This window comes from Bubalus bubalis, chromosome 8, assembly GCF_019923935.1.
Source record: "Bubalus bubalis isolate 160015118507 breed Murrah chromosome 8, NDDB_SH_1, whole genome shotgun sequence".
In the NCBI taxonomy this organism is placed as follows: Eukaryota; Metazoa; Chordata; class Mammalia; order Artiodactyla; family Bovidae; genus Bubalus; species Bubalus bubalis.
The window spans coordinates 44,504,844-44,529,364 of NC_059164.1; the positions used below are offsets into that span (position 1 = coordinate 44,504,844).

General features: G+C 38.5%; 1 protein-coding gene across 1 annotated transcript in view; it reads right to left on the reverse strand.

Moving 5' to 3' along the window:
• RELN (reelin) overlaps positions 1-24,521 on the reverse strand; it is a 553,128-nt gene that overhangs the window by 317,684 nt on the left and 210,923 nt on the right. The window contains exon 4 of the mRNA XM_006053468.4: positions 8,953-9,023. Coding sequence (XP_006053530.3) covers positions 8,953-9,023 — 71 coding nt within the window. The remainder of the gene's footprint in view (positions 1-8,952; positions 9,024-24,521) is intronic.

Below are 24,521 nucleotides of genomic sequence, written 5' to 3' on the forward strand. Positions count from 1 at the left end.
ACTTTATTTCCTTGGGCTCCAAAATCATTGCAGATGGTGACTGCAGCCATGGAATTAAAAGACCCTTGCTCCATGGAAGAAAAGCTATGACCAACCAAGATAGCATATTAAAACCAGAGACATTACTTTGCCAACAAAGGTCTGTCTAGTCAAAGCTATGGTTTTTCCAGCAGTCATGTATGGATGCGAGAGTTGGACCTTAAAGAAAGCTGAGCGCCGAAGAATTGATGCTTTTGAACTGTGGTGTTGGAGAAGACTCTTGAGAGTTCCTTGGACTGCAAGGAGTTCAAACCAGTCAATCCAAAAGGAAATCAGTCCTGAATATTCATTGGAAGGACTGATGCTGAAACTGAAGTTCCAATACTTTGGCCACCTGATGCCAAGAAATGACTCATTTGAAAAGACCCTGATGCTAGGAAAGATTGAAGGCAGGAGGAGAAGGGGACGACAGAGGATGAATGTTTGGATGGCATCACTGACTTGATGGATATGAATTTGTGCAAGCTCTTGGAGTGGTGATGGACAGGGAAGCCAGTGTGCTGCACTCCATGGGGTCACAAAGAGTTGGACATGCCTGAGCAACTGAACTGAGATGAGACTGAGAATTGTAGTTAATAAAACACTACCATATCTGTCTTTGAAATCACCAATGACATTTTTGGACAATCCCGCAGATACCTTCTTGGTCTTTGCTATGATGTTATCTCCTTAGTGAGGCCTACCTAACTTACCTGCTACCCTATTTAAAATTGAAGCCTGCCTTTCTCCCCTCCACCCAACTCTGTTATCTTACCCTGCCCTATTTTTAGGTCTTCTTATTTTTCCATATAGCACTCGCTACTTTCTAACACAGTGTCACATTTACTCGTTTAAAATATTGTTGTTCAGTCACTAAGTCACGTCCAGCTTTTTGCAGACTGCAGCATGCCAGGTTCCTCTGTTCTTCACTATATCCTGGAGTTTGCACTGAACACTCATGGACTGATACTTTCTAACTGTGGTGTTGCAGAAGACTCTTGAGAGTCCCTTGTACTGCAAGGAGACCAAACCAGTCAATCCTAAAGGACATCAACACTGAATATTTATAGAAGGATTGATGCTGAAGCTGAAGCTCCAATACTTTGGCCACCTGATGCTAAAAGCAGACTCATTGGAAAAGACACTGATGCTGGGAAAGACTGAAGACAGCAGGAGGATGAGGCGGCAGAGGATAGATGATTAGACAGCAAGTCTGTGATCCACGAAGGGGGCATTTATTATATCTCATGTTAACTGTCTATCGTCTCCACTACAATGTAGGCTTCAGTAAAGCAGGGATCTTTACTCTGTTCACTCTTATATCCCAAGATCTAGCTTAGTCTGGTACATAGTATGCATTCTATAATCCTTGTTGAGTACTGTATGTTAAATGAATTCCCTGCTTTATTTTCTACTGCTGGTGAATGAACCTAAGCATCTTCCACTTTCCAAAACAACTGGGAGTACACAACCTGGCACCTGCCTACCCCCACTCCAGACTGGAAATGAGAAAACTCTGCTTCCTCATCTGCACTACAACTGTCAGCAGAATTCAACTGGATAGGTGCTTATAATTGCTTGGGACCCTGGGATTCAAGGTAAAGACATAAAATCCCCAGTATGGTTTATGTCCAAGAGCATTCAGAGGACTCATTAGTTTTTAGATGAAAATATGTGAACAGTTTTCAGATTTCTTAGTGCAACAATTCATAATTTCAACCCAAGGTCAGTATAAGGAACATTGATTCGGTAATAGCCACACTGCCTCATGGTGTTTTATAGCAAAAGTTCAGAGTTAAAGATTTTTTTCAGGAGAGACAGATTTTTCAAATGTATAAAGTATAAGGTCAGCAAACATTTAGAGAGTATATTGTTTATGCCAAGCATTGTTAGATATTAAGAAAAACAAAAAATTAAGTCATAGTTGCTGGATTTAGGAAGCTTCAAGTAAGGGTGAGGGGACAGACTTGAGTATTTAAACAAATAATCATGACAACATGGACCAATCACATTATGGGAGCCAGGAAAGACCTCACAGAGGAAGAGACGTGGGAGTTGTAATTCAGAATTTTCCTTCAGTCCCTAAAAGTGATTTTTCCCACTTGCCTCAGCAGTTGTCCCCCTCCTTCATAGGTATAACTTTATATTCGTTATTTTAGTGATAAATACTACAACCTGAATAATACTAAAACTCACTATAAAAAATAGAAAGTGCAGATAACTTCAAAGAAAAAAAATAAACATCTGTAATCTCACCACACTTATCTAGTTAGTCTTATTATTACCTATTGGCTGACCCTGGATACAATTTTGTTCCAGCAAGATGCCTTCCCTTCTCATTTACTGAGCTTGTGTTTTGTACCAGAGATTCTAGCGAGTTTGGTAACACAAAACCTGGATCTAGACCTACTTTTCTGATTCAAAAATCCTCATAAAGCCTAAACCCAGAAGACAATGACCGTCTATTAACATCATTCTCCCCCAGGCCTCAAGAAAGGAAAAGAAGCCCTTGACATCCAGAAGCTGGCCTGGCACTCACAGTTGGGCCGTGGTGCTCTTCTGGCAAACAGAAACAATCTCACAGAACATCAGCTTCAGACAAAGCCAATCTGTAATCATGGTGGGTCAAGACACACAGGACCACTCTAATCACACCTGAATGTGAGCACAACCAGAACACTGTCCAACTCACAATACACCGTGTGTCCCTCTCTCCCGGCTGATAGAAGTGACTGCTGCTTCTTTATCAGTTACAGTCTTAGCTTGACTCTGCTCTGCTTTCCCTTTGGAAAAGATTTATTGGGGTCCTCAACCACAGAATATACCTACTTGCTGATAATATCCAATTCAGAGCAAAGCTCCTTCTCTTTAAACTTGAACCAAAATCATAAAATATAGGCCCAAATAATCATAATGATTGCTTTCATAATTTTCCAATCATGCTGTTGTTGTTTCATCGCTCATTCGTGTCTGAGTGTCTGACTCTTTGTAACCCCATGGACTGCAGCACGCTAGGTTTCCCTCACCTTCACTATCTCTCGGAGTTTGCTCAAACTCATGCCTATTGAGTCAGTGATGCCATCCAACCAGCTCATCCTCTGTTGCCCCTTCTCCTCCTGCCTTCAGTATTTCCCAGCATCAGGATCTTTTCCAATGAGTCAGCTTTTTACATCAGGTGGCCAAAGTATTGGAGCTTCCTTCAGCTTCAAAATCAGTCCTTCCAATGATCACCCAGGACTGATTTCCTTTAGGATGGACTGGTTGGATCTCCTTGTAGTCCAAGGGACTCTCAAGAGTCTTCTCCAACACCACAGATTGAAAGTATCAACTCTTCAGTGCTCACCTTTCTTTATGGTCCAACTCTCACATCCATATATGACTACTGGAAAAAAACATAGCTTTGACTATACAGACTTTTGTCAGTGAAGTGATATCTCTGCTTTTTAATATGCTCTCTAGGTTTTCATAGTTTTTTTCCTAAGGAGCAAGCATCTTTTAATTTCATGGCTGCAGTCACTGTCCGCAGTGATTTTGGAGACCAATAAAATAATGTCTGTCAGTGCTTCCATTTTCCTCCCATCTATTTGCCATGAAGTGATGGGACTGGATTCCATGATTTTAGTTTTCTGAATGTTGAGTTTTAAGACAGCTTTTTCACTCTCCTCTTTCACCTTCATGAAGAGGCTCTTTAATTCCTCTTTGCTATCTGCCATTTGGGTGGTGTCATCTGCATATCCTCCTTCTCCTATTCTGGAATGAGTACTAAATCCAATTTGTTTAATTCTAGGTGTGCTCCTGATGGTCTCTCTCTACAAGGCAATGAAAGTCTTACAAGGCAGTGAAAGTCTATAAATAGTGTCTGAAAGAAAGAGAGACAGAGAGAGAAATAGAGACAAAGAGAGAATCCATCTTTCCCTTGAACCTGCTTTCCACTTCCGTGGCCTTTCTCTCCTTTCCTTTAATACTAGATTTTTTCAAAGCCTAAACTTTATTTTTATTTCTTTATTTCAGGCAAGTCTTTATTGGGGCTCCTGCTGCAGCATTAGGGAGCAAGAACAATCAATAGTTTTCCTTGTCAAAGCCTCAAATTTAAAAATGTTTCACATTTACTTCTCAACTCACAACAGTTCGTCTTCCCTTGACTACTACTACTACTACTACTACTAAGTGACTTCAGTCGTGTCTGACTCTGTGAGACCCCATAGACGGCAGCCCACCAGGCTCCCCCGTCCCTGGGATTCTCCAGGCAAGAACACTGGAGTGGGTTGCCATTTCCTTCTCCAATGCATGAAAGTGAAAAGTGAAAGTGAAGTCGCTCATCATGTCCGACTCTTCCTGACCCCATGGACTGCAGCCCACCAGGCTCCTCCATCCATGGGATTTTCCAGGCAAGAGTACTAGAGTGGGGTGCCATTGCCTTCTCCGCTTCCCTTGACTGTTGGACTCCAAAGCTTAGGCAAGAGCTTTCCAAGCAACCAGGCTGCCTCGTGTGGTCTGGCCACTCTCAAAACCATCCTCACATTAAATTGCCAATGACCTGCTGATTGAAAATCTCTAAAGCTTCTTTCTTGTTCTCCTCTCCATTCTTTTGGAAGCCTCTGTCCCTTTTGAATGCCTCTCCCATGTTGAAATGTTTTCCCTAGTACTCCCACTTCTGAAGCTTGATCCTTCTCCAGAATTCTTTCTTTCTCCTGCCCCTGCAATCCCTAACATTCCACACTAGCCTCTTCCTCCCTTCTCTGGGAAACTCTCAGGATGAGTACATTGCCTCCTCAGCATCCATATGCTAGTGGCTCTCCAGCCTGCCTCTCTACTCAGCAGGCTGCTGGAGAGCCCTGCTGGAGGGAAAGCAGCTTCTCAGAGCTAATACGTTGAAGTCCAGTTTCATATTACTTCAACTGTTCGTTCATTCAATAACATTTATTGGGTGCACACTATCCAATGGACATTGTGGAAGGCTTTAGAGATTCAGTAGGCTTCCCTTGTGGCTCATCTGGGAAAGAATCCACCTGCAATGCAGGAGACATGGGTTTGATCCCTGGGTTGGGAAGATCCCCTGGAGAAGTGAAAGGCTATCCACTCCAGTATTCTGGCCTGGAGAATTCCATGGACTGTACAGTCCATGGGGTTGCAAAGAATCAGACATGAATGAACAACTTTCACTTTTACTTTTTAGAGATTCAGTAATAAAGAGCCCAGTTACTACCCTCAAGGAACTTATAGCTAACAACAGACAAGGCATGTATGCTAATGTTCTTATTACAGTATTAAATATCACTTATCAAATGAATGAATGCATGCTTAAGTAAGAGACTTCTTTGAGAGGCAATGTAATGTGAGGGCTAATATCATGGACTATTGGCCAAACTGCCTGGACTCTAATGTCAGCTTGATCAGTTTCTAACTGTGAGATCTTAACCAAGTTATTCTCACTGTACCTTTGTTTCCTCTTCTGTCAAGTGCAGATAATAACAGTTCCTTCTTTAGAGGGTTGCAGTATAAACAAGTTCATATTTGTGGTGTGCTTAGCGTGCATTATGGCACACAGTAATGCTGGCAGGTTTTCCATTTGTATTATTACTGGGCTTTGAGAGTTATGTCATCATGCATAAGAGTTGCCAAGACCAGCTCAAGGAGGAGCATATAAGGGATCTAAGATTTTTTTTTTTTTTTCAGGAGAAGGTAATACCTAAGCAGGATCTGAAACCCTGAGCTAGAAAAAGAAGACAAGAAGATGAAAAAGGGTCGTTCAGACAAAGAAAACAAAGAGTATAGAGTGCCAATAACATGGGTGATTGAGAGACAGGCATTCCAGGAATTTTAAAGAGAAATGAAAGGATAACAACAAATGAAGCAGAGGAGGAAAACTAAGGCCAGGTTGTCAAGAATTCTTCTTATACAGGAGCAGTGATTTTCCTCTGATGATAAACTATTGCCTCCAATTGAGATATTGAAGGGCTTGAAGCAGAGTAATGATAGAATCCTATTTCCATATTAGCAGCTCTGTACAGAGTACAAAGAAAGTGGGAGAAGGGAAAGTAGGGAGGAGGCTAGTACACCATTCCCCAAGGAGGGGATAGCCCCTGATCTAATGGGAAGCAGGAGAGAGGGGGAATCTTCTAACATACTGTCAGTATGTTTTCTGAGTCTTTCACTTTTTTAAAAAAAAAATGCTTGTAAAAGTGAAAGTGTTAGTCACTCAGTCGTGTGCAAATCTTTGTGACTCCATGGACTATAGTCCACCAGGCTCATCTGTCCATGGAATTCTCCAGGCAAGAATTCCAGACAAGAGTGGCCTGCCATGCCCTTCTCCAGAGGATCTTCCCAGCCCAGGGACTGAACCTGAGTCTTCCACATTGCAGGCAGATTCTTTACTGCCTGAGTCACCAGGTGCAAACTATTATATATAGGATGGCTAAACAATATGGTCCTTCTGTACAGCACAGGAAAATATATTCAATATTCTGGGATAAACCATAGTGGAAAAGAATATAAGAAAAACCATATATATATGTGTAACTGAATCACTTTGCCATATAGCAGAAATTAACACAACATGGTAAATCAACTGTACTTCAATAAAAAATAGTTAATATGCTTAGGCAGTAATCATCTTGTAATAATAGCTATACTCAAGCTCCACAAAGCAAAATTTGCTTTGTTTAAATTCCTTAATTTAAGTGAAATAAAAAAAACTACCAAGTATGTTGGGATTGAAAGATACTGTCCTGTGGTATACAGAGACTGTCATTTTACCCTCTTCAATACTTGGCTATTCCCCACCAATCCATAGGAAATTATTACATGTTAAACTTATGTTATTTTATTTGAGGATATAATTAATGTTTTAATCAGAAGTAGATAGGGCCAAAATAAATATATGTTTTATAGCACCAATTATTTCCTTTATTATTCCTGACAGCAGGAAGCCATCATTCTTGTTAGTATTCTTTCCACCTTATCTTGGATGGATTGATATGAGTTCAGTTGATTAGGTGCTGTTGCAAAGCTCAATGTTTTCCTCTGGTCCTGGGCTGAAAGGCATTTTTTAATAATATATCCATCTACCATCGTGTAAATTATGGTCAGGCATAACACTACTATGTAAGGCACTTTCTTCCTCACTGGTTGAGAATTTTTTCCCACTGATTTTTCTTGTTTTTTTTTTTTTTTTTTTTTCATTTCAAATCAATCAAATCTCAACAATTTATGTACAACAGAAGAGGCTCAAAAGTCCAAGGCTTAAAATAAATCAGTTTTTGGGCAATGATAAATGTTAATAAAATTAGACATATCTTCTCCTGAGTCTATGCAATTTTCTGGACAGAAAACTGCATAGAGTCAGGAGAAGATACATATAATATACATGGTGTTCTATTTTTTCAGTAATCTGAACACTTTTATAGTCTGAAAAAAGATTTACAGTGTGATAGATTTCTTCAGCCTACTACAAAGGCTATCACACTTTTCTATTCTCAAAGGTCACAGAACACAAATCTGTTCAAACAAACTAAGAACACTGATAATATATCTGCAGCTAGAATTAGAGTGGGGTTTTCTACTTTGAGTTATTATATAAACAATCAGAAGTTTTCCAGTAATAGTTATCAAGTATCACATTACTTAGATGAAGCTATATTAGTGATATATATATTACTACAAATAATAAATAGCACTGTCTTAAGTCTTTCAAAACCCACATAATTTTCCTCATTTCTCTCTTAAACTCATTAGAATCTCTTCAGCAGAGAGATAATTAGTAGAAATTTCCTTTAAATTCACTACTGTAATTAAGCTAACAAGTTTTCCCCAAATATCACTCTGTAAACAAAAATTTACAATATGTCCATGACGATGGTGAAATTGGGATGATATATACAAAGACTGGCTTCAAATATATTAATTGTCAGGATGCTTAAATCAAGGAATATATGTATGGCTGAGGAGAAACTTGTATTCAGCTTATGAACATTTTTGGAAAGGCTCATATGCTAAGCACTGTGCCAGTTTCTGGGACAGCAAAGAGCACTAAGGCATGGCTCCTATACTCGAGAAGCTCAGTCTCTTAAGGATGATATCCATCACTTTTCATAAGAAAATTCTATGTTAAGTAGTAAATACAACAATGAAGACACAAGCAAAGTTGGATAGAAGCTCAAGAGGTAGTGGGAATAAACTTGTGTGGGGGCATAGACCTTGGTATTTACCTTTCCATTGCATGCACATGCATGCATTTACATATGTGCATCTGTAAGACTTTGGTATAAGACTTTTGTGAGAGTCTGGATGTGTATGAGGCAGTCACAAAGCTTAATGTGACTACTTAACGTACACCTAATGTACCTAAAATGATGCTGCATCTGAAATTAATAGTGCACATGGTTGAAACAAGTATATGGATGCTATACAATGCTCATATATAACATAATCAAATATTAAAAGCAATAAACATTTTTGACAAAGTTAAAAGTAAATTAAGCAGGTGTGTTTCTGTAAAATTCTAAAATAACTAAGATTCATATTTCCAAGACAACTAAACATAATTCATTAAGAAAAAAAAGTATGAGAAGAAGATAAATTTCCTGTTGGTTTATTGTGCTCACACTTAGTATCTTCAGAAGTCTACAGATCTTTATTAGTAAGTAGCAACAAAATAATTATTAGATATATTAAGGGGTCAATGGAGAAGGAAATGGCAACCCACTCCAGTGTTCTTGCCTTGAGAATCCCAGGGACGGGGGAGCCTGGTGGGCTGCTGTCTATGGGGTCTCACAGAGTGGGACACGACTGAAGCGACTTAGCAGCAAGGGGTCAATAACTCCATTTTCAAAGCATATGATCAAGTAATAGTCATGAAATGCTTACTCAGTACATAGGACCTACCATGAATAATTCTGACACAACCAATATGAAGTAGTCAAAGATGATTCTTACCTCCTTGTTCACACAATTGCTGGGCTAAAGCATCTTTGAAGATAATCTGGCCCCTGTGTGTTGCTGTAGCCCTGGAAATGAATAGGAAAAGGTTAACACAAATCTTGTAATACGTTTGGTGATAACAATGTATTTTTTAAACTTTTTAAAACCTTATTTTGAAATGTTACATGGACATGATCTTTTAAAAAATGAGTGCATCTAAACAGAGGTGAAAATGAATAAGAGAGTCAAGGCTTAAACCAAGGCACCTGGGTTGAGAATTATCTTCTGGTTGGTTTTACTTTGTAAAGATGTTCTAACATTTGTGGGTTTATTCTGAAAACTGCAGATGTGAGCAAATCTTGGGTAGGAAAAAAAAGCATAAAAAGGATGTTTATTAAAATTATTCTTCAGGAGACCTTGATATAAAATGTTTTGTAGTACAATAATGATATTAGCATTGGAGGAAGATGCCCATAATGTACTCTTTTCCGATATCAACAGTTATCATAACACAGAGATTTGAGACCAAGAAATACATTTTTAAGGTTTTTTTTTTAAGAGGCCTATTCTGCACTTTCATAATACAAAGTCTGTCATAATAAAATATACCTTTTCCCCTACTGGGTCTAATTTACCATTTGAAGAAGATGTGAATCTTTTACCTACTCTAATCAGAGCTGTACATTTGGATTCATGAAAAAAAAAAATCCTTGTAGCAGATTTGTTATTCAATAGCTATAAAAGGAACTGTTTTATTAGAGGAAGAATTATTTATGTTTTATATTTGAAGTGTTTTTTCTTAAACAAGATTTTTTTTCTCTTGGTACACAATGTATTATCTAAACAAATTTAAAACAGGAAATTATGCCTCTTCATAAGAAATTTGATTTCAGAAAATAATCGAAAATAATCTATACAAAATCTTTTTAATAACTAAAATGCATTAACATTAGATCTCAACGTTAGTTCTAACCAAAACCAGCCTAGGACAAAAACAATTTGATTCAGCCATCATTTACTGAAGATGGATTATGTACAAGGCACTGGACTAGGTCACAAAACACAGTATTTGGCCTCTGCGTTTCCCCTCCATATGTGCATCCCTCAATCAACATCTTGCCCTTTGTCCAGCCTGTTAAGACTCATGGTTCCCAACATCCCCATTCTGGTCTCCAGGTGGATGCATGTTCCTCCTCCATGCTGCAGACCTTACTGATTTCTGTCCCGCATTGGACTGTTACTATCGCTAGTGTCAGACCCCCAGGACCCGAGTCTCTGGAAGTAATCTGATAAACTAAGCCATGCTGAAGTGTTAATGGGTGATACTGCTCCAAGCTAACATATTTCATCTGTGACACTGAAAATATTATACTTTAACACACACAAACAATGACACAGTAGTGGGAGTTTTGAATAGTGGGAGAGAGATACAACTGGAGAGAAAAATCACTGGGCAGTCTTCAACTCCCATTCTATGTGATGTTTATAAGGGTAACCAGCCCTTACTACTGCATATTAATCATTATTGAAACCACAAATAAATAGATACTACCATTCTCCCTATATAGTCACATGTATTTATATGGTTTTCATTGCTTTTAGCAAGCTGAAAATGAGACGGACTAAATTAAGGACCAATCCAAGCCATGAACAAGACCCACAGACCCATAAATTAATTACAAGCTTTATTTCCAAAGAGAACATGGAAACTTAATTTACTAAACAAATCTCAATTAAGTCAAGAGCTTCCAAGTTCACAGATACTTCCGATAGCAAAACAGCAATTATAGATGTAGATTTTTAATTTGACATTTACTTTGGAAGGGATATATTTTCTGAAATCATTAACAACCAAGAAAAGTCCTGCAATATACAGTATTTAAATAATCATTCATTTTAGTTGTCTTCGGATTATAAGTATATAATATTCTTATGGTAATATTTCTTATTGGTCCACAAACTTAGTTATCATTGTGCCAGTGTATGTGCCTCTGAACACGAAGGAGCCAAAGTATTCAAATAAAATTCATGTCACAGAGGTTCTGTGTTTTCGCTGGAAATCAGAGATACTGATATATACATTGGTCACTGCACAGAGTCCTGTAAATAGTCCACACAACTTCCTCTACTTCTCAGTTTCTTCAGATTTAGAATTTCATTCATGCTCTTACTTTTGCTACTGCGGTTCAATGTATGAATTTCTAAGAACTATAGGACAATTAAGGAGAAGGCAATGGCACCCCACTCCAGCACTCTTGCCTGGAAAATCCCATGGATGGAGGAGCCTGGTGGGCTGTACTGCATGTGGTCGCTAAGAGTCAGACACGACTGAGCAACTTCACTTTTACTTTTCACTTTCAGGCATTGGAGAGGGAGATGGCAACCCACTCCAGTGTTCTTGCCTGGAGAATCCCAAGGACGGGGGAGCCTGGTGGGCTTCCGTCTCTGGGGTCGCACAGAGTCGGACACAACTGAAGCAATTCAGCATAGAACAATTAAAACTGAATAAATTTTTATCATCTAGTCAAAATTTCTTTAGCAGTGTTACTCATTTTTCAAACAAATATTACAGAATTCCTATATATGAACAGGGGAGCCCCAGCTTTTGAAGTTGTTGGGTTCCTTCTCTTCAGCTAGCATGCCCCCTGGGGCCTAGTCTCCAAAAGTTCCTGGTATTCTTCCCTGGAATACTTGGGGATTTGAAGTAGAAAAGTTTGAAAACCATTGATCTAGTCTGATTCTTTACAAGAAACAGACGCTCAGGGTGCACCTGCTGAAGGTCATATAGCCTGATAATGGCAGATAGAACCTAATTTCAGGTCTTGATTCCAAGCCTTGGATTCTTCTCACTGCATCAGTAGTTTTCAAAATGTGCTCTATAGTGTGCCCAGGGGTCTCCAAGGGAGTCCAAGGGATGGGCTGCAGGAAATGCTTCAGGCACCATTAATTCATCTAGAGCATTTGGTTCAAATATATGTTCTAAGTATTTAATGCTGTTTGAAGAAAGGGTTCAACAGTTTTAAACTGGATTGACGAGCAAACTATGTGCTCAACGTCATTATCAGAAGTCCTCTGCTTGGGAGAAATAAAAGTAGTAATAATAATAATGTGACTCATATAGGTACGTATAAGGCTTAAAGCTCAACATTCAGAAAACTAAGATCATGGCATCTGGTCCCATCACTTCATGGGAAATAGATGGGGAAACACTGGAAACAGTGTCAGACTTTATTTTTTTGGGCTCCAAAATCACTGCAGATGGTGACTGCAGCCATGAAATTAAAAGACACTTACTCCTTGGAAGAAAAGTTATGACCAACCTAGATAGAATATTCAAAAGCGGAAACATTACTTTGCCAACAAAGGTCTGTCTAGTCAAGGCTATGGTTTTTCCAGTGGTCATGTATGGATGTGAGAGTTGGACTAAGAAGAAAGCTGAGCGCCGAAGAATTGATGCTTTTGAACTGTGGTGTTGGAGAAGACTCTTGAGAGTCCCTTGGACTGCAAGGAGATCCAACCAATCCATTCTAAAGGAGATCTGCCCTGGGTGTTCTTTGGAAGGAATGATGCTAAAGCTAAAACCCCAGTACTTTGGCCACCTCATGCGAAGAGTTGACTCATTGGAAAAGACTCTGATGCTGGGAGGGATTGGGGGAAGGAGAAGAAGGGGACGACAGAGGATGAGATGCCTGGATGGTATCACCAACTCGATGGACATGGGTTTGAGTAAATTCCGGGAGTTAGTGACGGACAGGGAGGCCTGGCATGCTGCGATTCATGGGGTCGCGAGTCGGACACGACTGAGCAACTGAACTGAACTGAAGGCATACATATACATATATCATGCATATATATATGTAAGGGCTCTATATCTGTTGTAAGGGCTCTGTGTAAATTAAGTCAATTAATATCAACAACAATGCTAATAGGTAGGTACTATTACCCTCATTTTCCTGGGACACAGAACTATTGTTTCAGCTGCTTAATGTCCTGTAACTGGTACTAGGTCAGTAGTCAAACTTGGGCAGTCTGAATGTCAAGATCTCATTTTATGTTGTTCAGTCATTCAGTTTTGTCCAATTCTTTGCGACCCTATGGATGAAGCACACCAGGCTTCCCTGTCTTTCACCGACTCCCAGAGCTTGCTCAACTCATGTCCATCAAGTCAGTGATGCCATCCAAAAATCTCATCCTCTGTTGTCCCCTTCTCCTCCTGCCTTCAATCTTTCCCAGCATCAGGGTCTTTTCTAGTAAGTTCTTTGCATCATGTGACCAAAATATTGGAACTTCAGCTTTAGTATCAGTCCTTTTAATGAATATTCAGGACCAATTTCCTTTAGGATGAACCAGTTTGATCTCCTTGCTGTGCAAGGGACTCTCAAGAGTCTTCTCCAACACCACAGTTCAAAAGCATCAATTCTTCGGCACTCAGCTTTCTTTATGGTCCAACTCTCACATCCATACATGACTACTGGAAAAACCATAGCTGTGACTATACAGACCTGGTTGGCAAAGTAATATCTCTGCTTTTTAAAACACTGTAGATGGTGACTGCAGCCATGAAGTTAAAAGATGCTTACTCCTTGGAAGAAAAGCTATGACAAACCTAGACAGCATATTAAAATGCAGAGACATTACTATTTTCAACAAAAGTCCATCTAGTAAAAGCTATGGTTTTTCCAGTAGTCATGGACGGATGTGAGAGTTGGACCATAAAGAAAGCTGAGTGCCGAAGAATCGATGCTTTTGAACTGTGGTATTGGAGAAGACTCTTGAGAGTCCCTTGGACTGCAAGGAGATCAAACCGGTCCATTCTAAAGGAAGAACTGACTCACTGGAAAAGACCCTGATGCTGGGAAAGATTGAAGGCAGGAGGAGAAGGGGATGACAGAGGATAAGGTTGTTGGATGGCATCACTGACTTGATGGACATGAGTTTGAGCAAGCTCCAGGAGTTGGTGATGGACAGGGAAGCCTGATGTGCTGTGGTTGATAGGGTCTCAAAGAGTCGGACGTGACTGAGTGACTGAACTGACTGACTAGGTTTGTCATTAGCTTTTCTTCCAAGGAGCAAGGATTTTTTAATTTCATGGCTGCAGTCACTATTGCAGTGATTTTTGAGCCCAAGAAAATAATGTATCTCACTTTATAACTATTACATTAAATTGTCATTGATTGATTCAAAGATTTGAAGGTAGTTTTCCATCTTTTTTTTTTTTTTTGGAGGAGACCCTGCTTTCTGGGCCTAATCTTTAAATCCATGCCTCCTAGAGACTGTGCTCTCTATTCCAACTTTTCAGTCCATTTCTCTTGATCACTTCTCTCACAGTGTTGAGTCCTTTGGTTTCTATTCAGCTCACTACAGTTCCCTTTGAGCTCTGCCCCATTTCCTCCATCAGCCCCCAGATCCCTTGCATCTCTCTTATTTCCTACCAAATACAAATATGCCGGATGCCAAGCTTATTTACACCACGGTCCAAGTCCTAGGATACAAGGACACAAATATATGCATTGACAGATAATCATCATGTACATCACTTCCTATACAAATCTTTAAATCCCTCAGATCACATTTTAAAAATACGCATGCTACAACAGGTGCCTGGTTAGGTGCAATAGGTGCCTGGTTAGGTGATTTTAAGGGTCTGCTACTTAGCACCTTATTTTGGTGGGGAAGAAAAAGCAGAAGCCCAGATAACCACCAAGAACCCAAGTTCCATTGCTTTTACACATGAATAGCCCCAGGCTGTGACTTTCCTCAATAAGGGCAAGCTTACTTTGAACACATTCAGAGTTAATGTAGGAATTCATGGTGGTTTACTACAGAAGCACAATACTTATTTCAAATATTTTATGGAAATATATATTTATATAAAATACATTTAAATATATACATATATAGTCAAAATATAAATGTATAAACATAAATAAACACATCTAAATATAAATATAAAAGTATATTTATATATTCCAAAATTGCTAAAATCACAGTAACTCAGAGTTAAAAGACCCTAGAGGTTATGTCCTTCAATTTTTAACCCATGATATATTTGTTTTTCTACAAGACCTTCTAGCGCTAACACCCAAAAAAGATGTCCTTTTCATTACAGGGGACTGGAATGCAAAAGTAGGAAGTCAGGAAATACCTGGAGTAACAGGCAAATTTGGCCTTGGAGTACAGAATGAAGCAGGGCAAAGGCTAATAGAGTTTTGCCAAGAGAACGCACTGGTCATAGCAAATACAAACAACACAAGAGAAGACTCTACAAATGGACATCACCGTAACAGACATACAAATGGACAATACCAAAATCAGATTGATTATATTCTTTGCAGCCAAACATGGAGAAGCTCTAAATAGTCAGCAAAAACAAGACTGTGGCTCAGATCATGAACTTCCTTATTACCAAATTCAGATTTAATTTGAAGAAAGTAGGGAAAACCACTAGACCATTCAGATATGACCTAAATCAAATCTCTTACGATTATAAAGTGGAAGTGACAAGCAGCTTCAAGGGATTAGATCTAATAGAGTTGCCTGAAGAACTACGGACAGAGGTTTGTGACATTGTACAGGAGATAGGGATCAAGACAATCCCCAAGAAAAAGAAATGCAAAAAGGCAGAATGGTTGTCTTCGGAGGCTTTACAAATAGCTATGAAAAGAAGAGAAGTGAAGGGCAAAGGAGAAAAGGAAAGACATACCCATTTGAATGCCGAGTTCCAAAGAATAGTTAGGAGATCTAAGAAAGCCTTCCTCAGTGATGAATGCAAAGAAATAGAGGAAAACAATAGAATGGGAAAGACTAGAGATCTCAAGAAAATCAGAGATACCAAGGGAACATTTCTTGCAAAGATGGGCTCAATAAAGGACAGAAATGGTATGAACCTAACAGAAGCAGAAGATATTACAAAGAGGTGGCAAGAATACACAGAACTATACAAAAAAGATCTTCACGACCCAGATAATCACAATAGTGTGATCACTCACCTAAGGCCAGACATGCTGGAATGCAAAATCAAGTGGGCCTTAGGAAGCATCACTGTGAACAAAGTTAGTGGAGGTGATGGAATTCCAGTTGAGTTATTTCAAATTCTAAAAGACGATGCTGTGAATGTGCTGCACTCAATATGCCAGCAAATTTGGAAAGCTCAGCAGTGGCCACAGGACTGGAAAAGGTCAGTTTTCATTCCAATCCCAAAGAAAGGCAATGGCAAAGAATGCTCAACTACTGCACAATTGCACTCAATCTCACATGCTAGTAAAGTAATGCTCAAAATTCTCCAAGCCAGGCTTCAATAGTACATGAACTATGAACTTCCAGATGTTCAAGCTGGATTTAGAAAAGGCAGAGGAACCAGAGATCAAATGGCCAACATCTGCTGGATCCTCGAAAAATCAAGAGAGTTCCAGAAAAGTATCTACTTCTGCTTTATTGACTATGCCAAAGACTTTGACTATTTGGATCACAACAAACTGTGGAAAATTCTGAAAGAGATGGGAATACTAGACCACCTGACCTGCCTTTTGAGAAACCTATATGTAGATCAGGAAGCAACAGTTAGAACTGGGCATGGAACAACAGACTGGTTCCAAATAGGAAAATGAGTACGTCAAGGCTGTATATTGTCACCCTGCTTATTTACCTTACATGCAGAGTACCTCATGAGAAATGCTTGGCTGGATGAAGCCCAAACTGGAATCAAGATTGCTGGGAGAAATATCAATAACCTCAGATATGCAGATGACACCACCCTTATGGCAGAAAGCAAAGAAGAACTGGAGAACCTCTTGATGAAAGTGAAAGAGGAGAGTGAAAAAGTTGGCTTAAAACTCAACATTCAGAAGACTAAGATCATGGCATCTGTTCCCAGAACTTCATGGCAAATAGATGGGGAAACAACGGAAACAGTGAGAGGCTTTATTTTTGGGGGCTTCAAAATCACTGCAGATGCTGACTGAAGCCATGAGATTAAAAGACGCTTGCTCCTTGGGAAAAAAGGGAAAGAGGGAGGAGAAGGTGACGACAGAGGATGAGATGGTTGGATGGCATAACTGACTCAATGGACATGAGTTTCAGTAAACTCTGGGAGTTGGTGATGGACAGGGAGTCCTGGCGTGCTTCAGTCCATGGGGTCACAAACAGTTGGACACAAATGAGCGACTAAACTGAACTGATGATAATATATAGCTATGGTATATGGTGACAGGCATTTATTTTCAGAATTATATTATGCAATTTATAGCTCTCTTTTGGGAAGAAGTCTATCAAAGTTGTGATGTTAATAACTATGTTGGTACTACTTGCAACTTAATTTTCAATAATTAGCAGTAATTTTTCAGAAGAGTTCAGAAAATATCCTCATTGTTCAGTGTTCTGGGGAGTAGACCAAATTTCTTGAATAAGCTTCTAATTAGTACTTATCTTCTTGGGAGATGCGTGGGTTTCTAGAGCAAGTTTGCCAACAAGAATATCTGTTAAATAAGTAATTTTAAAATTAGAGGGACTGTTACGATCTATCATTTGAAAAGCTCCATAGATTCTATCAGAGCTTGAAACAGCCTCTGTTATGAATTTTAAAAAACTACCATATTCTAATTTTAACTGCATTTATAGAGCAACTGTCTAGTAGGCTGCCCAAGCCATTTAACAGTAAGTGTGTGTTGCGGTGATGTACGAACCTGAAGCTCACAGTCCCTGGAATCAGAAAGACGAGTGGGTGACCACAGGGAGCTGCCATTGACAAGCTGAATACATATTTCTTTAATTACCTGAGGCTTCAGATTCTCTATATGAAGATAGGGTTAATCTCAACAGTTATTATTTAAAGATAATAACATTTACTCTTCAGATACTTATAGTCTCTCTACCTAAATAGATTTCAAGGTTTTGGAATATAGAAATAGTTAATTAAAAAGAAATTAATTCCCCACAAGGCATCTGTCATAATGGCTTGAACATATGAGTGAATCAAAACAATTTTCAGTTCACAATTTGCTTCTATTCTGAATATTGCCATCACGTTTCCAAAACAGGACTGAAAAGGAGTTTTAATATAGTTGCTATAATGCCTACCCAAGTGTACTGTTTCATTATTTCACGAATCAATTTGCTCACAGATTGACCTAAAGAATCATTTTTAAACCTAGGACAATGTGCACTCTCTTGATTGGAATCTCTTTCCAGATTCATCCCCACGCAGTCACAGCTTTCACATTGTGTGAGTTTTCTTTCTAAAACTGCTTGACATCCTTCTGTGGCTCTCCATCACTTAAAGCAGTCTGTCAGATTCCTTAGAATGACCTAAAAGGTTCTTTAGGATCTGGTCCCTGCCTAGTATGTCCAGCTTCACCTTCCATGGCACCTTGTAACTGAGCCACAGAGTAGTCTTCACAGGTTCTAGAATGCCTGGTTTCTTTCATGCCACTCCTTTCCCAGTTTTTCACATCCTATCACCTGTCATTGAAGACTCTTGCCAAAAATCTTTTATTCATCCTCTAAAATTTATCCAGAAATCTTTTTACCTTACAAAACCTTCTTAGACCTCCCAGGTAGTGTCAGACATCTTCTCCAAGGATAACACAGCCTATTTTCTTAGCCTTGACTTGAAATGAAATGAAATGAAAGTCACTCAGTCATGTCCGACTCTTTGTGACTCGATGGACTATACAGTCCATGAATTCTCCAGGCCAGAATACTGGAGTGGGCAGCCTTTCCCTTCTCCAGGGGATCTTCCAAACCCAGGGATTGAACCCAGGTCTCTGCAGGTGTATTCTTTACCAGCTGAGCCACAAGGGAAGCCCCTGATTTAGGAACTTCCTAATTTAAGGTGACTTGACTTACAGCCCAGGCCTTTCTTTTCACAGTTATTCTTATAAATTGAAACAACATGGAAAGAAGCAAACTCATTCATGACTGCCTAACAACCTTAACCAACAATATACTAATGTTGATCCCTTCTAAATCCACCAAGGCTAAGTCACTGTAATCTGTATTGAAAGGTTAATATTATGGAAAGTTTAATCAGACTGAAAAGGAATCGATTGCCTCAGCATACAATAAGATGCTGTGAATACACGTATCTCTGAACCTGGAAAAAATTTTATCAAAGGCATTGTCTGTCTTTGAAATTTTAACAACATGCTTAATTGAAACATAGTTCAAAGACCTTTCTTTTTGTTTTTGTTTTTTTTTTTAATTTTATTTTATTTTTAAACTTTACATAATTGTATTAGTTTTGCCAAATATCAAAATGAATCCGCCACAGGTATACATGTGTTCCCCATCCTGATGCAACAAAATATCCTTGTCTATTCAAGAAGAGAGATAGTTGGCCTATACTCAGATTTCTGGAATGGAGTACTGCTGCTGCTGCTGCTAAGTCACGTCAGTCGTGTCCAACTCTGTGTGACCCCATAGACGGCAGCCCACCAGGCTCTCCCGTCCCTGGGATTCTCCAGGCAAGCATACTGGAGTGGGTTGCCATTTCCTTCTCCAGGAATGGAGTACTAGCACTGATACATAAGAATGAAATAGTTTTTTCCAAAAAAATTTTTTTTAATATAAATTTATTTATTTTAATTGGAGGCTAACTACTTTACAATATTGTATTGGTTTTGCCATACATCAACATGAATCCGCCACGGGTGTACACGTGTTCCCCAAATCCTGAACCCCCCTCCCACCTCCCTCCCTATACCATCCCTCTGGGTCATCCCAGGAAATCATTGAAAAGAAAGATCATTGTTTATAATGGAGTTTAACTTCCATTAAAAAGTGAGCAAGGCATAACTAAAAAAAATTCCATGAATGACATTCCTCATCTAACATTTATCACTGAAAGAATTTCAGAAGCATTCTGCATATTGAACCAGTTATGGGAATTTTCCAAAGAGTAAATGCCAACTGTAAATGTAGTTTGAAGGTCTTTGGGTGAAAAAAAAAAAAAACAAACAAGAAGAGTAAGAAAGAAAAGGAGATAGGAAGAGAAAAGGAAAGAAGGAAGGGGAAAAGAAAAGAAAGAGAAAGGAAAGACAAAAAAGGAAAAAGGAAAAAGTTTGGGCTTACTACAAGAAAAAAAGCCATTTTCTGTACAACCAACATTAGATTCAACCCATGCCAAACAAGTCTTTCAAAGGACATTTACCATATAGATGCTACACTCTGCTTTTATACATAATTTTTTAAAGTATGTATTTGTATTTTATTTCTGTAAAGAATTTTGATATTTTTAGTGTATGAAAAGAGATGAAAGTCCAATTGACAAGTTAGGAGTTTGAATTGAGATAGTCTGACATGAGATCAGGCCTAAAATCATAACTTCTTTTCTCTTTTTGATAACTTTGCCACAACAATTTTACGTTTCTGATATCTGGGAACATCTTACTATACACATCAAAAGAAATTCACCAGTTTCCCAGAAGAGAAGTGGGTGGTGATATGACCATCGCTGCCTGCATATATGGGAATCTGGCAAAACACAGATGGCCCAATGTTCATCTGGCAGTTATGTTCATCTATGGTGTTGTATGCATTAAACCAAATGTAACTGAAACCCTGATTCTCACTTAAAGTATTTTCAATAATACTGCTATGTGACACTGCATTGAAATAAAGAACCATAATTTTGGTTAAAAAGCACTGACAGTCAGGGATGTATAATACTAAAGACAAGCAAACATTTATCACTGGTGGAGTTTTATCCTTTGTTTACTTTGTAAATCAACAGTAAAATGGATTTAGGGAGGGAAGATAACCTCCAAGCAGATAAAACTATGTTTTGTTTTGTCAGTGTGCAAAAATGATTGCTCTTACCAACTATTTAAAGAAGCACAGCTGCCAAATTTATCAGGATTGATCAGAGAATTTTAAAGTAAGGGAAGGCTGACTGGACTGATTAGCAAAAAGGATTATGCCAAGGTCCCAAACATCTTCAGAAGCTCCCAACTCACGTGCTACGTTTCTAAAACTGAATGGAGGGGTACTCTATATCAAAAATGAAGAACTTTTTATTGTTTAGATTCTAAAAGAGCTTGAGTTTTATCAAGAATTGTCCTGGTTCAGAAAACCACAAGTAATACAATCTTGATTATAAACAACAAAAATGATGTACAACTTTTCTTATTAAAAAGATCATGTTCTGTCTGCCTCTACTAAATAATTATTCAGAAAACCTTAAGGATTATGAACCTGTTGAAGTGCTAAGACATCAGCCTACTTTATAGGTGCTCATATTTCTTGGTCTGCTCAGGTGACATATGATCAGTTCTCAGCAAGTATCTTTTGAATTAATTTGAATTGTGTCTTCTGTAATAGGCTACATGTACCCTAGGCACAGGAATTTTTGTCTATGTCTTATTTGTGCTTGACATATTGTATCCACGCAGTAAATGTTTGTGGAACACGAATGGTTAGTCTTCATTACCGCTTACCATACAATGTTAGATGCTTTAAAAAGTAATCCATATGCTATTGCATAAGAAACACTGAGGAAGATGGTTGCTGCTGCTGCTGCTAAGTCGCTTCAGTCGTGTCCAACTCCGTGCGACCCCAGAGACGGCAGCCCACCAGGCTCCACTGTCCCCTGGATTCTCCAGGCAAAAACACTGGAGTGGGTTGCCATTTCCTTCTCCAATGCATGAAAGGGAAAAGTGAAAGTGAAGTGGCTAGGTGATAATAATAGATGGTCAAGATAAACATTATTATAAGCAAGATTTATTCCAGAAATCAGTTAAGTCAGAACAATAAAAGTAAATAAGCTCACATATTTGCTTTACTATTGCTATATGTTTTTATGATGTAACATCTTCCAGAGTATTCTTAAATCACTTGTGTTCCAGAAATGCCTTCTAAATTTCAAATCAAAAATGTTTTTCATACCACCTTTTTAAATCATCAAAGAAAAGTATTTGAGTGGCTCTGCTGTTTTAAACAACCTTTTAACTAAGTAAGCCTGTGTCAACTTGCCTCAGAGGCATCCTTAGGCAACACAAGGACAGAAATGGTAAAATAATGAACCAATGCTAAGAAAATCTTACTAAAAATTATGTTAGCCATTCGATAGTGATTAAGGAGTCCGTATATTTGTTGAAACATTAATGCTAAGTATTTAGGTCTTTTCTCCGAGGGAGACTGATCAAAAGAGTACTAATTTCAGACACAGAAGGGGAGCTTGTCATAGGTCTGGCACTTATTATCTCCGGAATTTAGGCTGTATCATTTATCTTCTCTGTGTCTCATTTTCTTAATCTATAAAATCAACTGACTGAAATGGATAACTTCTAAGGTTCAAATGGTAGATCTAGAATCAGAAAATGTGTGTTGGCACCACAGCTCAACAGTTTATGTCAACCCCAGACAAATGTTTATCTTTGAGTACTCAATTGTACATGACTTTTTGACTATAGTCTACCAGGATCCTCTGTCCATGAGGTTTTCCAAGCAAGAATACTGGAGTGGATTGCCATTAAAAACTTACACTACTTCTTGTTCAGGGTTGTGGTTAAAATTAGAAGAGATCAATTCCGTGAAAGACTGCAAAAAAATGCAAGGAATTATGATGATGTTCTGACAGGTCATTTTGGAAAATACAGCACGAATTTGAAAAAGAATTAGAAGACATATATCCTATATGATTTAGAATTTTCTTAAAAAAGCTATAAATTAAAATGTTTCATGGCTTAAACAAAGCTGATGACAGCTCTAAGGAAGGACAGGATTTTTTTTTTAAATTAATTTATTTTTAACTGGAGGATAATTGCTTTGCAATATTATATTGGTTTCTGCCATCTATCAACATGGATCAGCCATGAATCCCCTCCCACCTCCCACCCTCATCCCAGCCCTCTAGGCTATCACAGAGCACCAGGTTTGAGATCCCTGCTTTATATAGCAAATTTCCACTGGCTATTTAATTTTACATATGGTAATATATATGTTTCAATGCTACTCTCTCAGTTCATCCCATCCTCTCCTTCCCATTCTGTGTCCACAAGTCTGTTTTCTATGTATGCATTTCGATTGCTGTCCTGGAGCAACATATATTCATACATATTCCTTGATATGCAGTATTTGTTTTTTGTTTTTTTCTCTTTCTGACTTTCTCTCTGTATAATAGGCTCTAGATTTATCCACCTTATTAAAACTGAGTCAAATGTGCTCCTTTTTGTGGCTGAGTGATATCCCATTGTGTGTATGTACCAAAAGTTCTTTATCCATTCGTCTGTCAATGGACTTATAGGTTGCAGCCTCGCCCTCACTACTGTAAATAGTGCTGCAATGAACACTGGGGCACATGTGGCTTTTTCAGTTAGTTTCCTCAGTGTACATATGTCCAGTAGTGGGACTGTTGGGTCATATGGTAGTTTTTTCCTAGTTTTTGAAGGTGTCACCATACTGTTCTCCATAGTGGCTGTATCAATTCACATTTCCACCAACAGTGTAAGAGGGTTGCCTTTTCTCCACACCGGTTCTAGAATTTACTGTTTGTAGATTTTCCTGATGGCTATTCTGACTGGTGTGAAGTGATAACCTCATTGTAGTTTTAATTTCCATTTTTCTAATAATGAGCAATGTTAAATATTTTTTACTGTGTTCATTAGCCATCTGTATGTCTTCCTTGGAGAAATGTCTGTTTAGGTCTTCTGCCCACATTTTGATTGGGCTGTTTGTTTTTCTGGTATTGAGCTGAATGAAATGCTTGTATATTTTGGAGATTAATCCTTCATCAGCTGTTTCATTTGCTATTATTTCTAAAGGTTGTCTTTTCATCTCATTTATAATTTCCTTCACTGTGCAAAAGCTTTTAAGTTTAATTAGGTCCCATTTGTTTATTTATGTTTTTATTTCCATTACTCTAGGAGGTGGGTCATAGAGGATCTTGCTGTGATTTATGTCAAAGAGTGTTGACTATGTTTTCTGCCTATGTTTTCCTCTAAGAGTTTTATAGTTTCTGGTCTTACATGTAGGTCTTTAATCCATTTTGAGTTTACTTTTGTGTATGGTGTTAGGAAGTATTCTAATTTCATTCTTTTACACATGGCTGTCCAGTTTTCCCAGTAGCACTTACTGAAGAGACTATCTTTTCTCCATTGTATATTCTCACCTCTTTTGTCACAGATAAGGTGCCCATAGGTGTGTGGGTTTAATCTCTGGGCTTTCTATCTTGTTCTATTGGTCCATATTTCTGTTTTTGTGCCAGTATTATAGTGTCTTGATGACTGTAGCTTTGTAGTATAGTCTAAAGTCAGGTAAGTTGATTCCTCCAGCTCCATTCTTCTTTCTCAAGATTGCTTTGGCTATTCAAGCTCTTTTGTGTTGCCGTACAAATTGTGAAAATTTTTGTCCTAATTCTGTGAAAAATATCATTGGTAGTTTGATAGGGATTGCACTGAATCTGTAGATTGCTTTGGGTAGTATTTGCTATTATTTTCATAATATTCCTTCTTCCAATCCAGGAACATGGTATATCTCTCCATTTGCCTGCGTCATCTTTAGTTCCTTTCACCAGTATCTTATAGTTTTCTACATACAGGTCTTTTATCTCTTTGTGATGAGTGATGTCGCTCAGTCGTGTCCGACTCTGT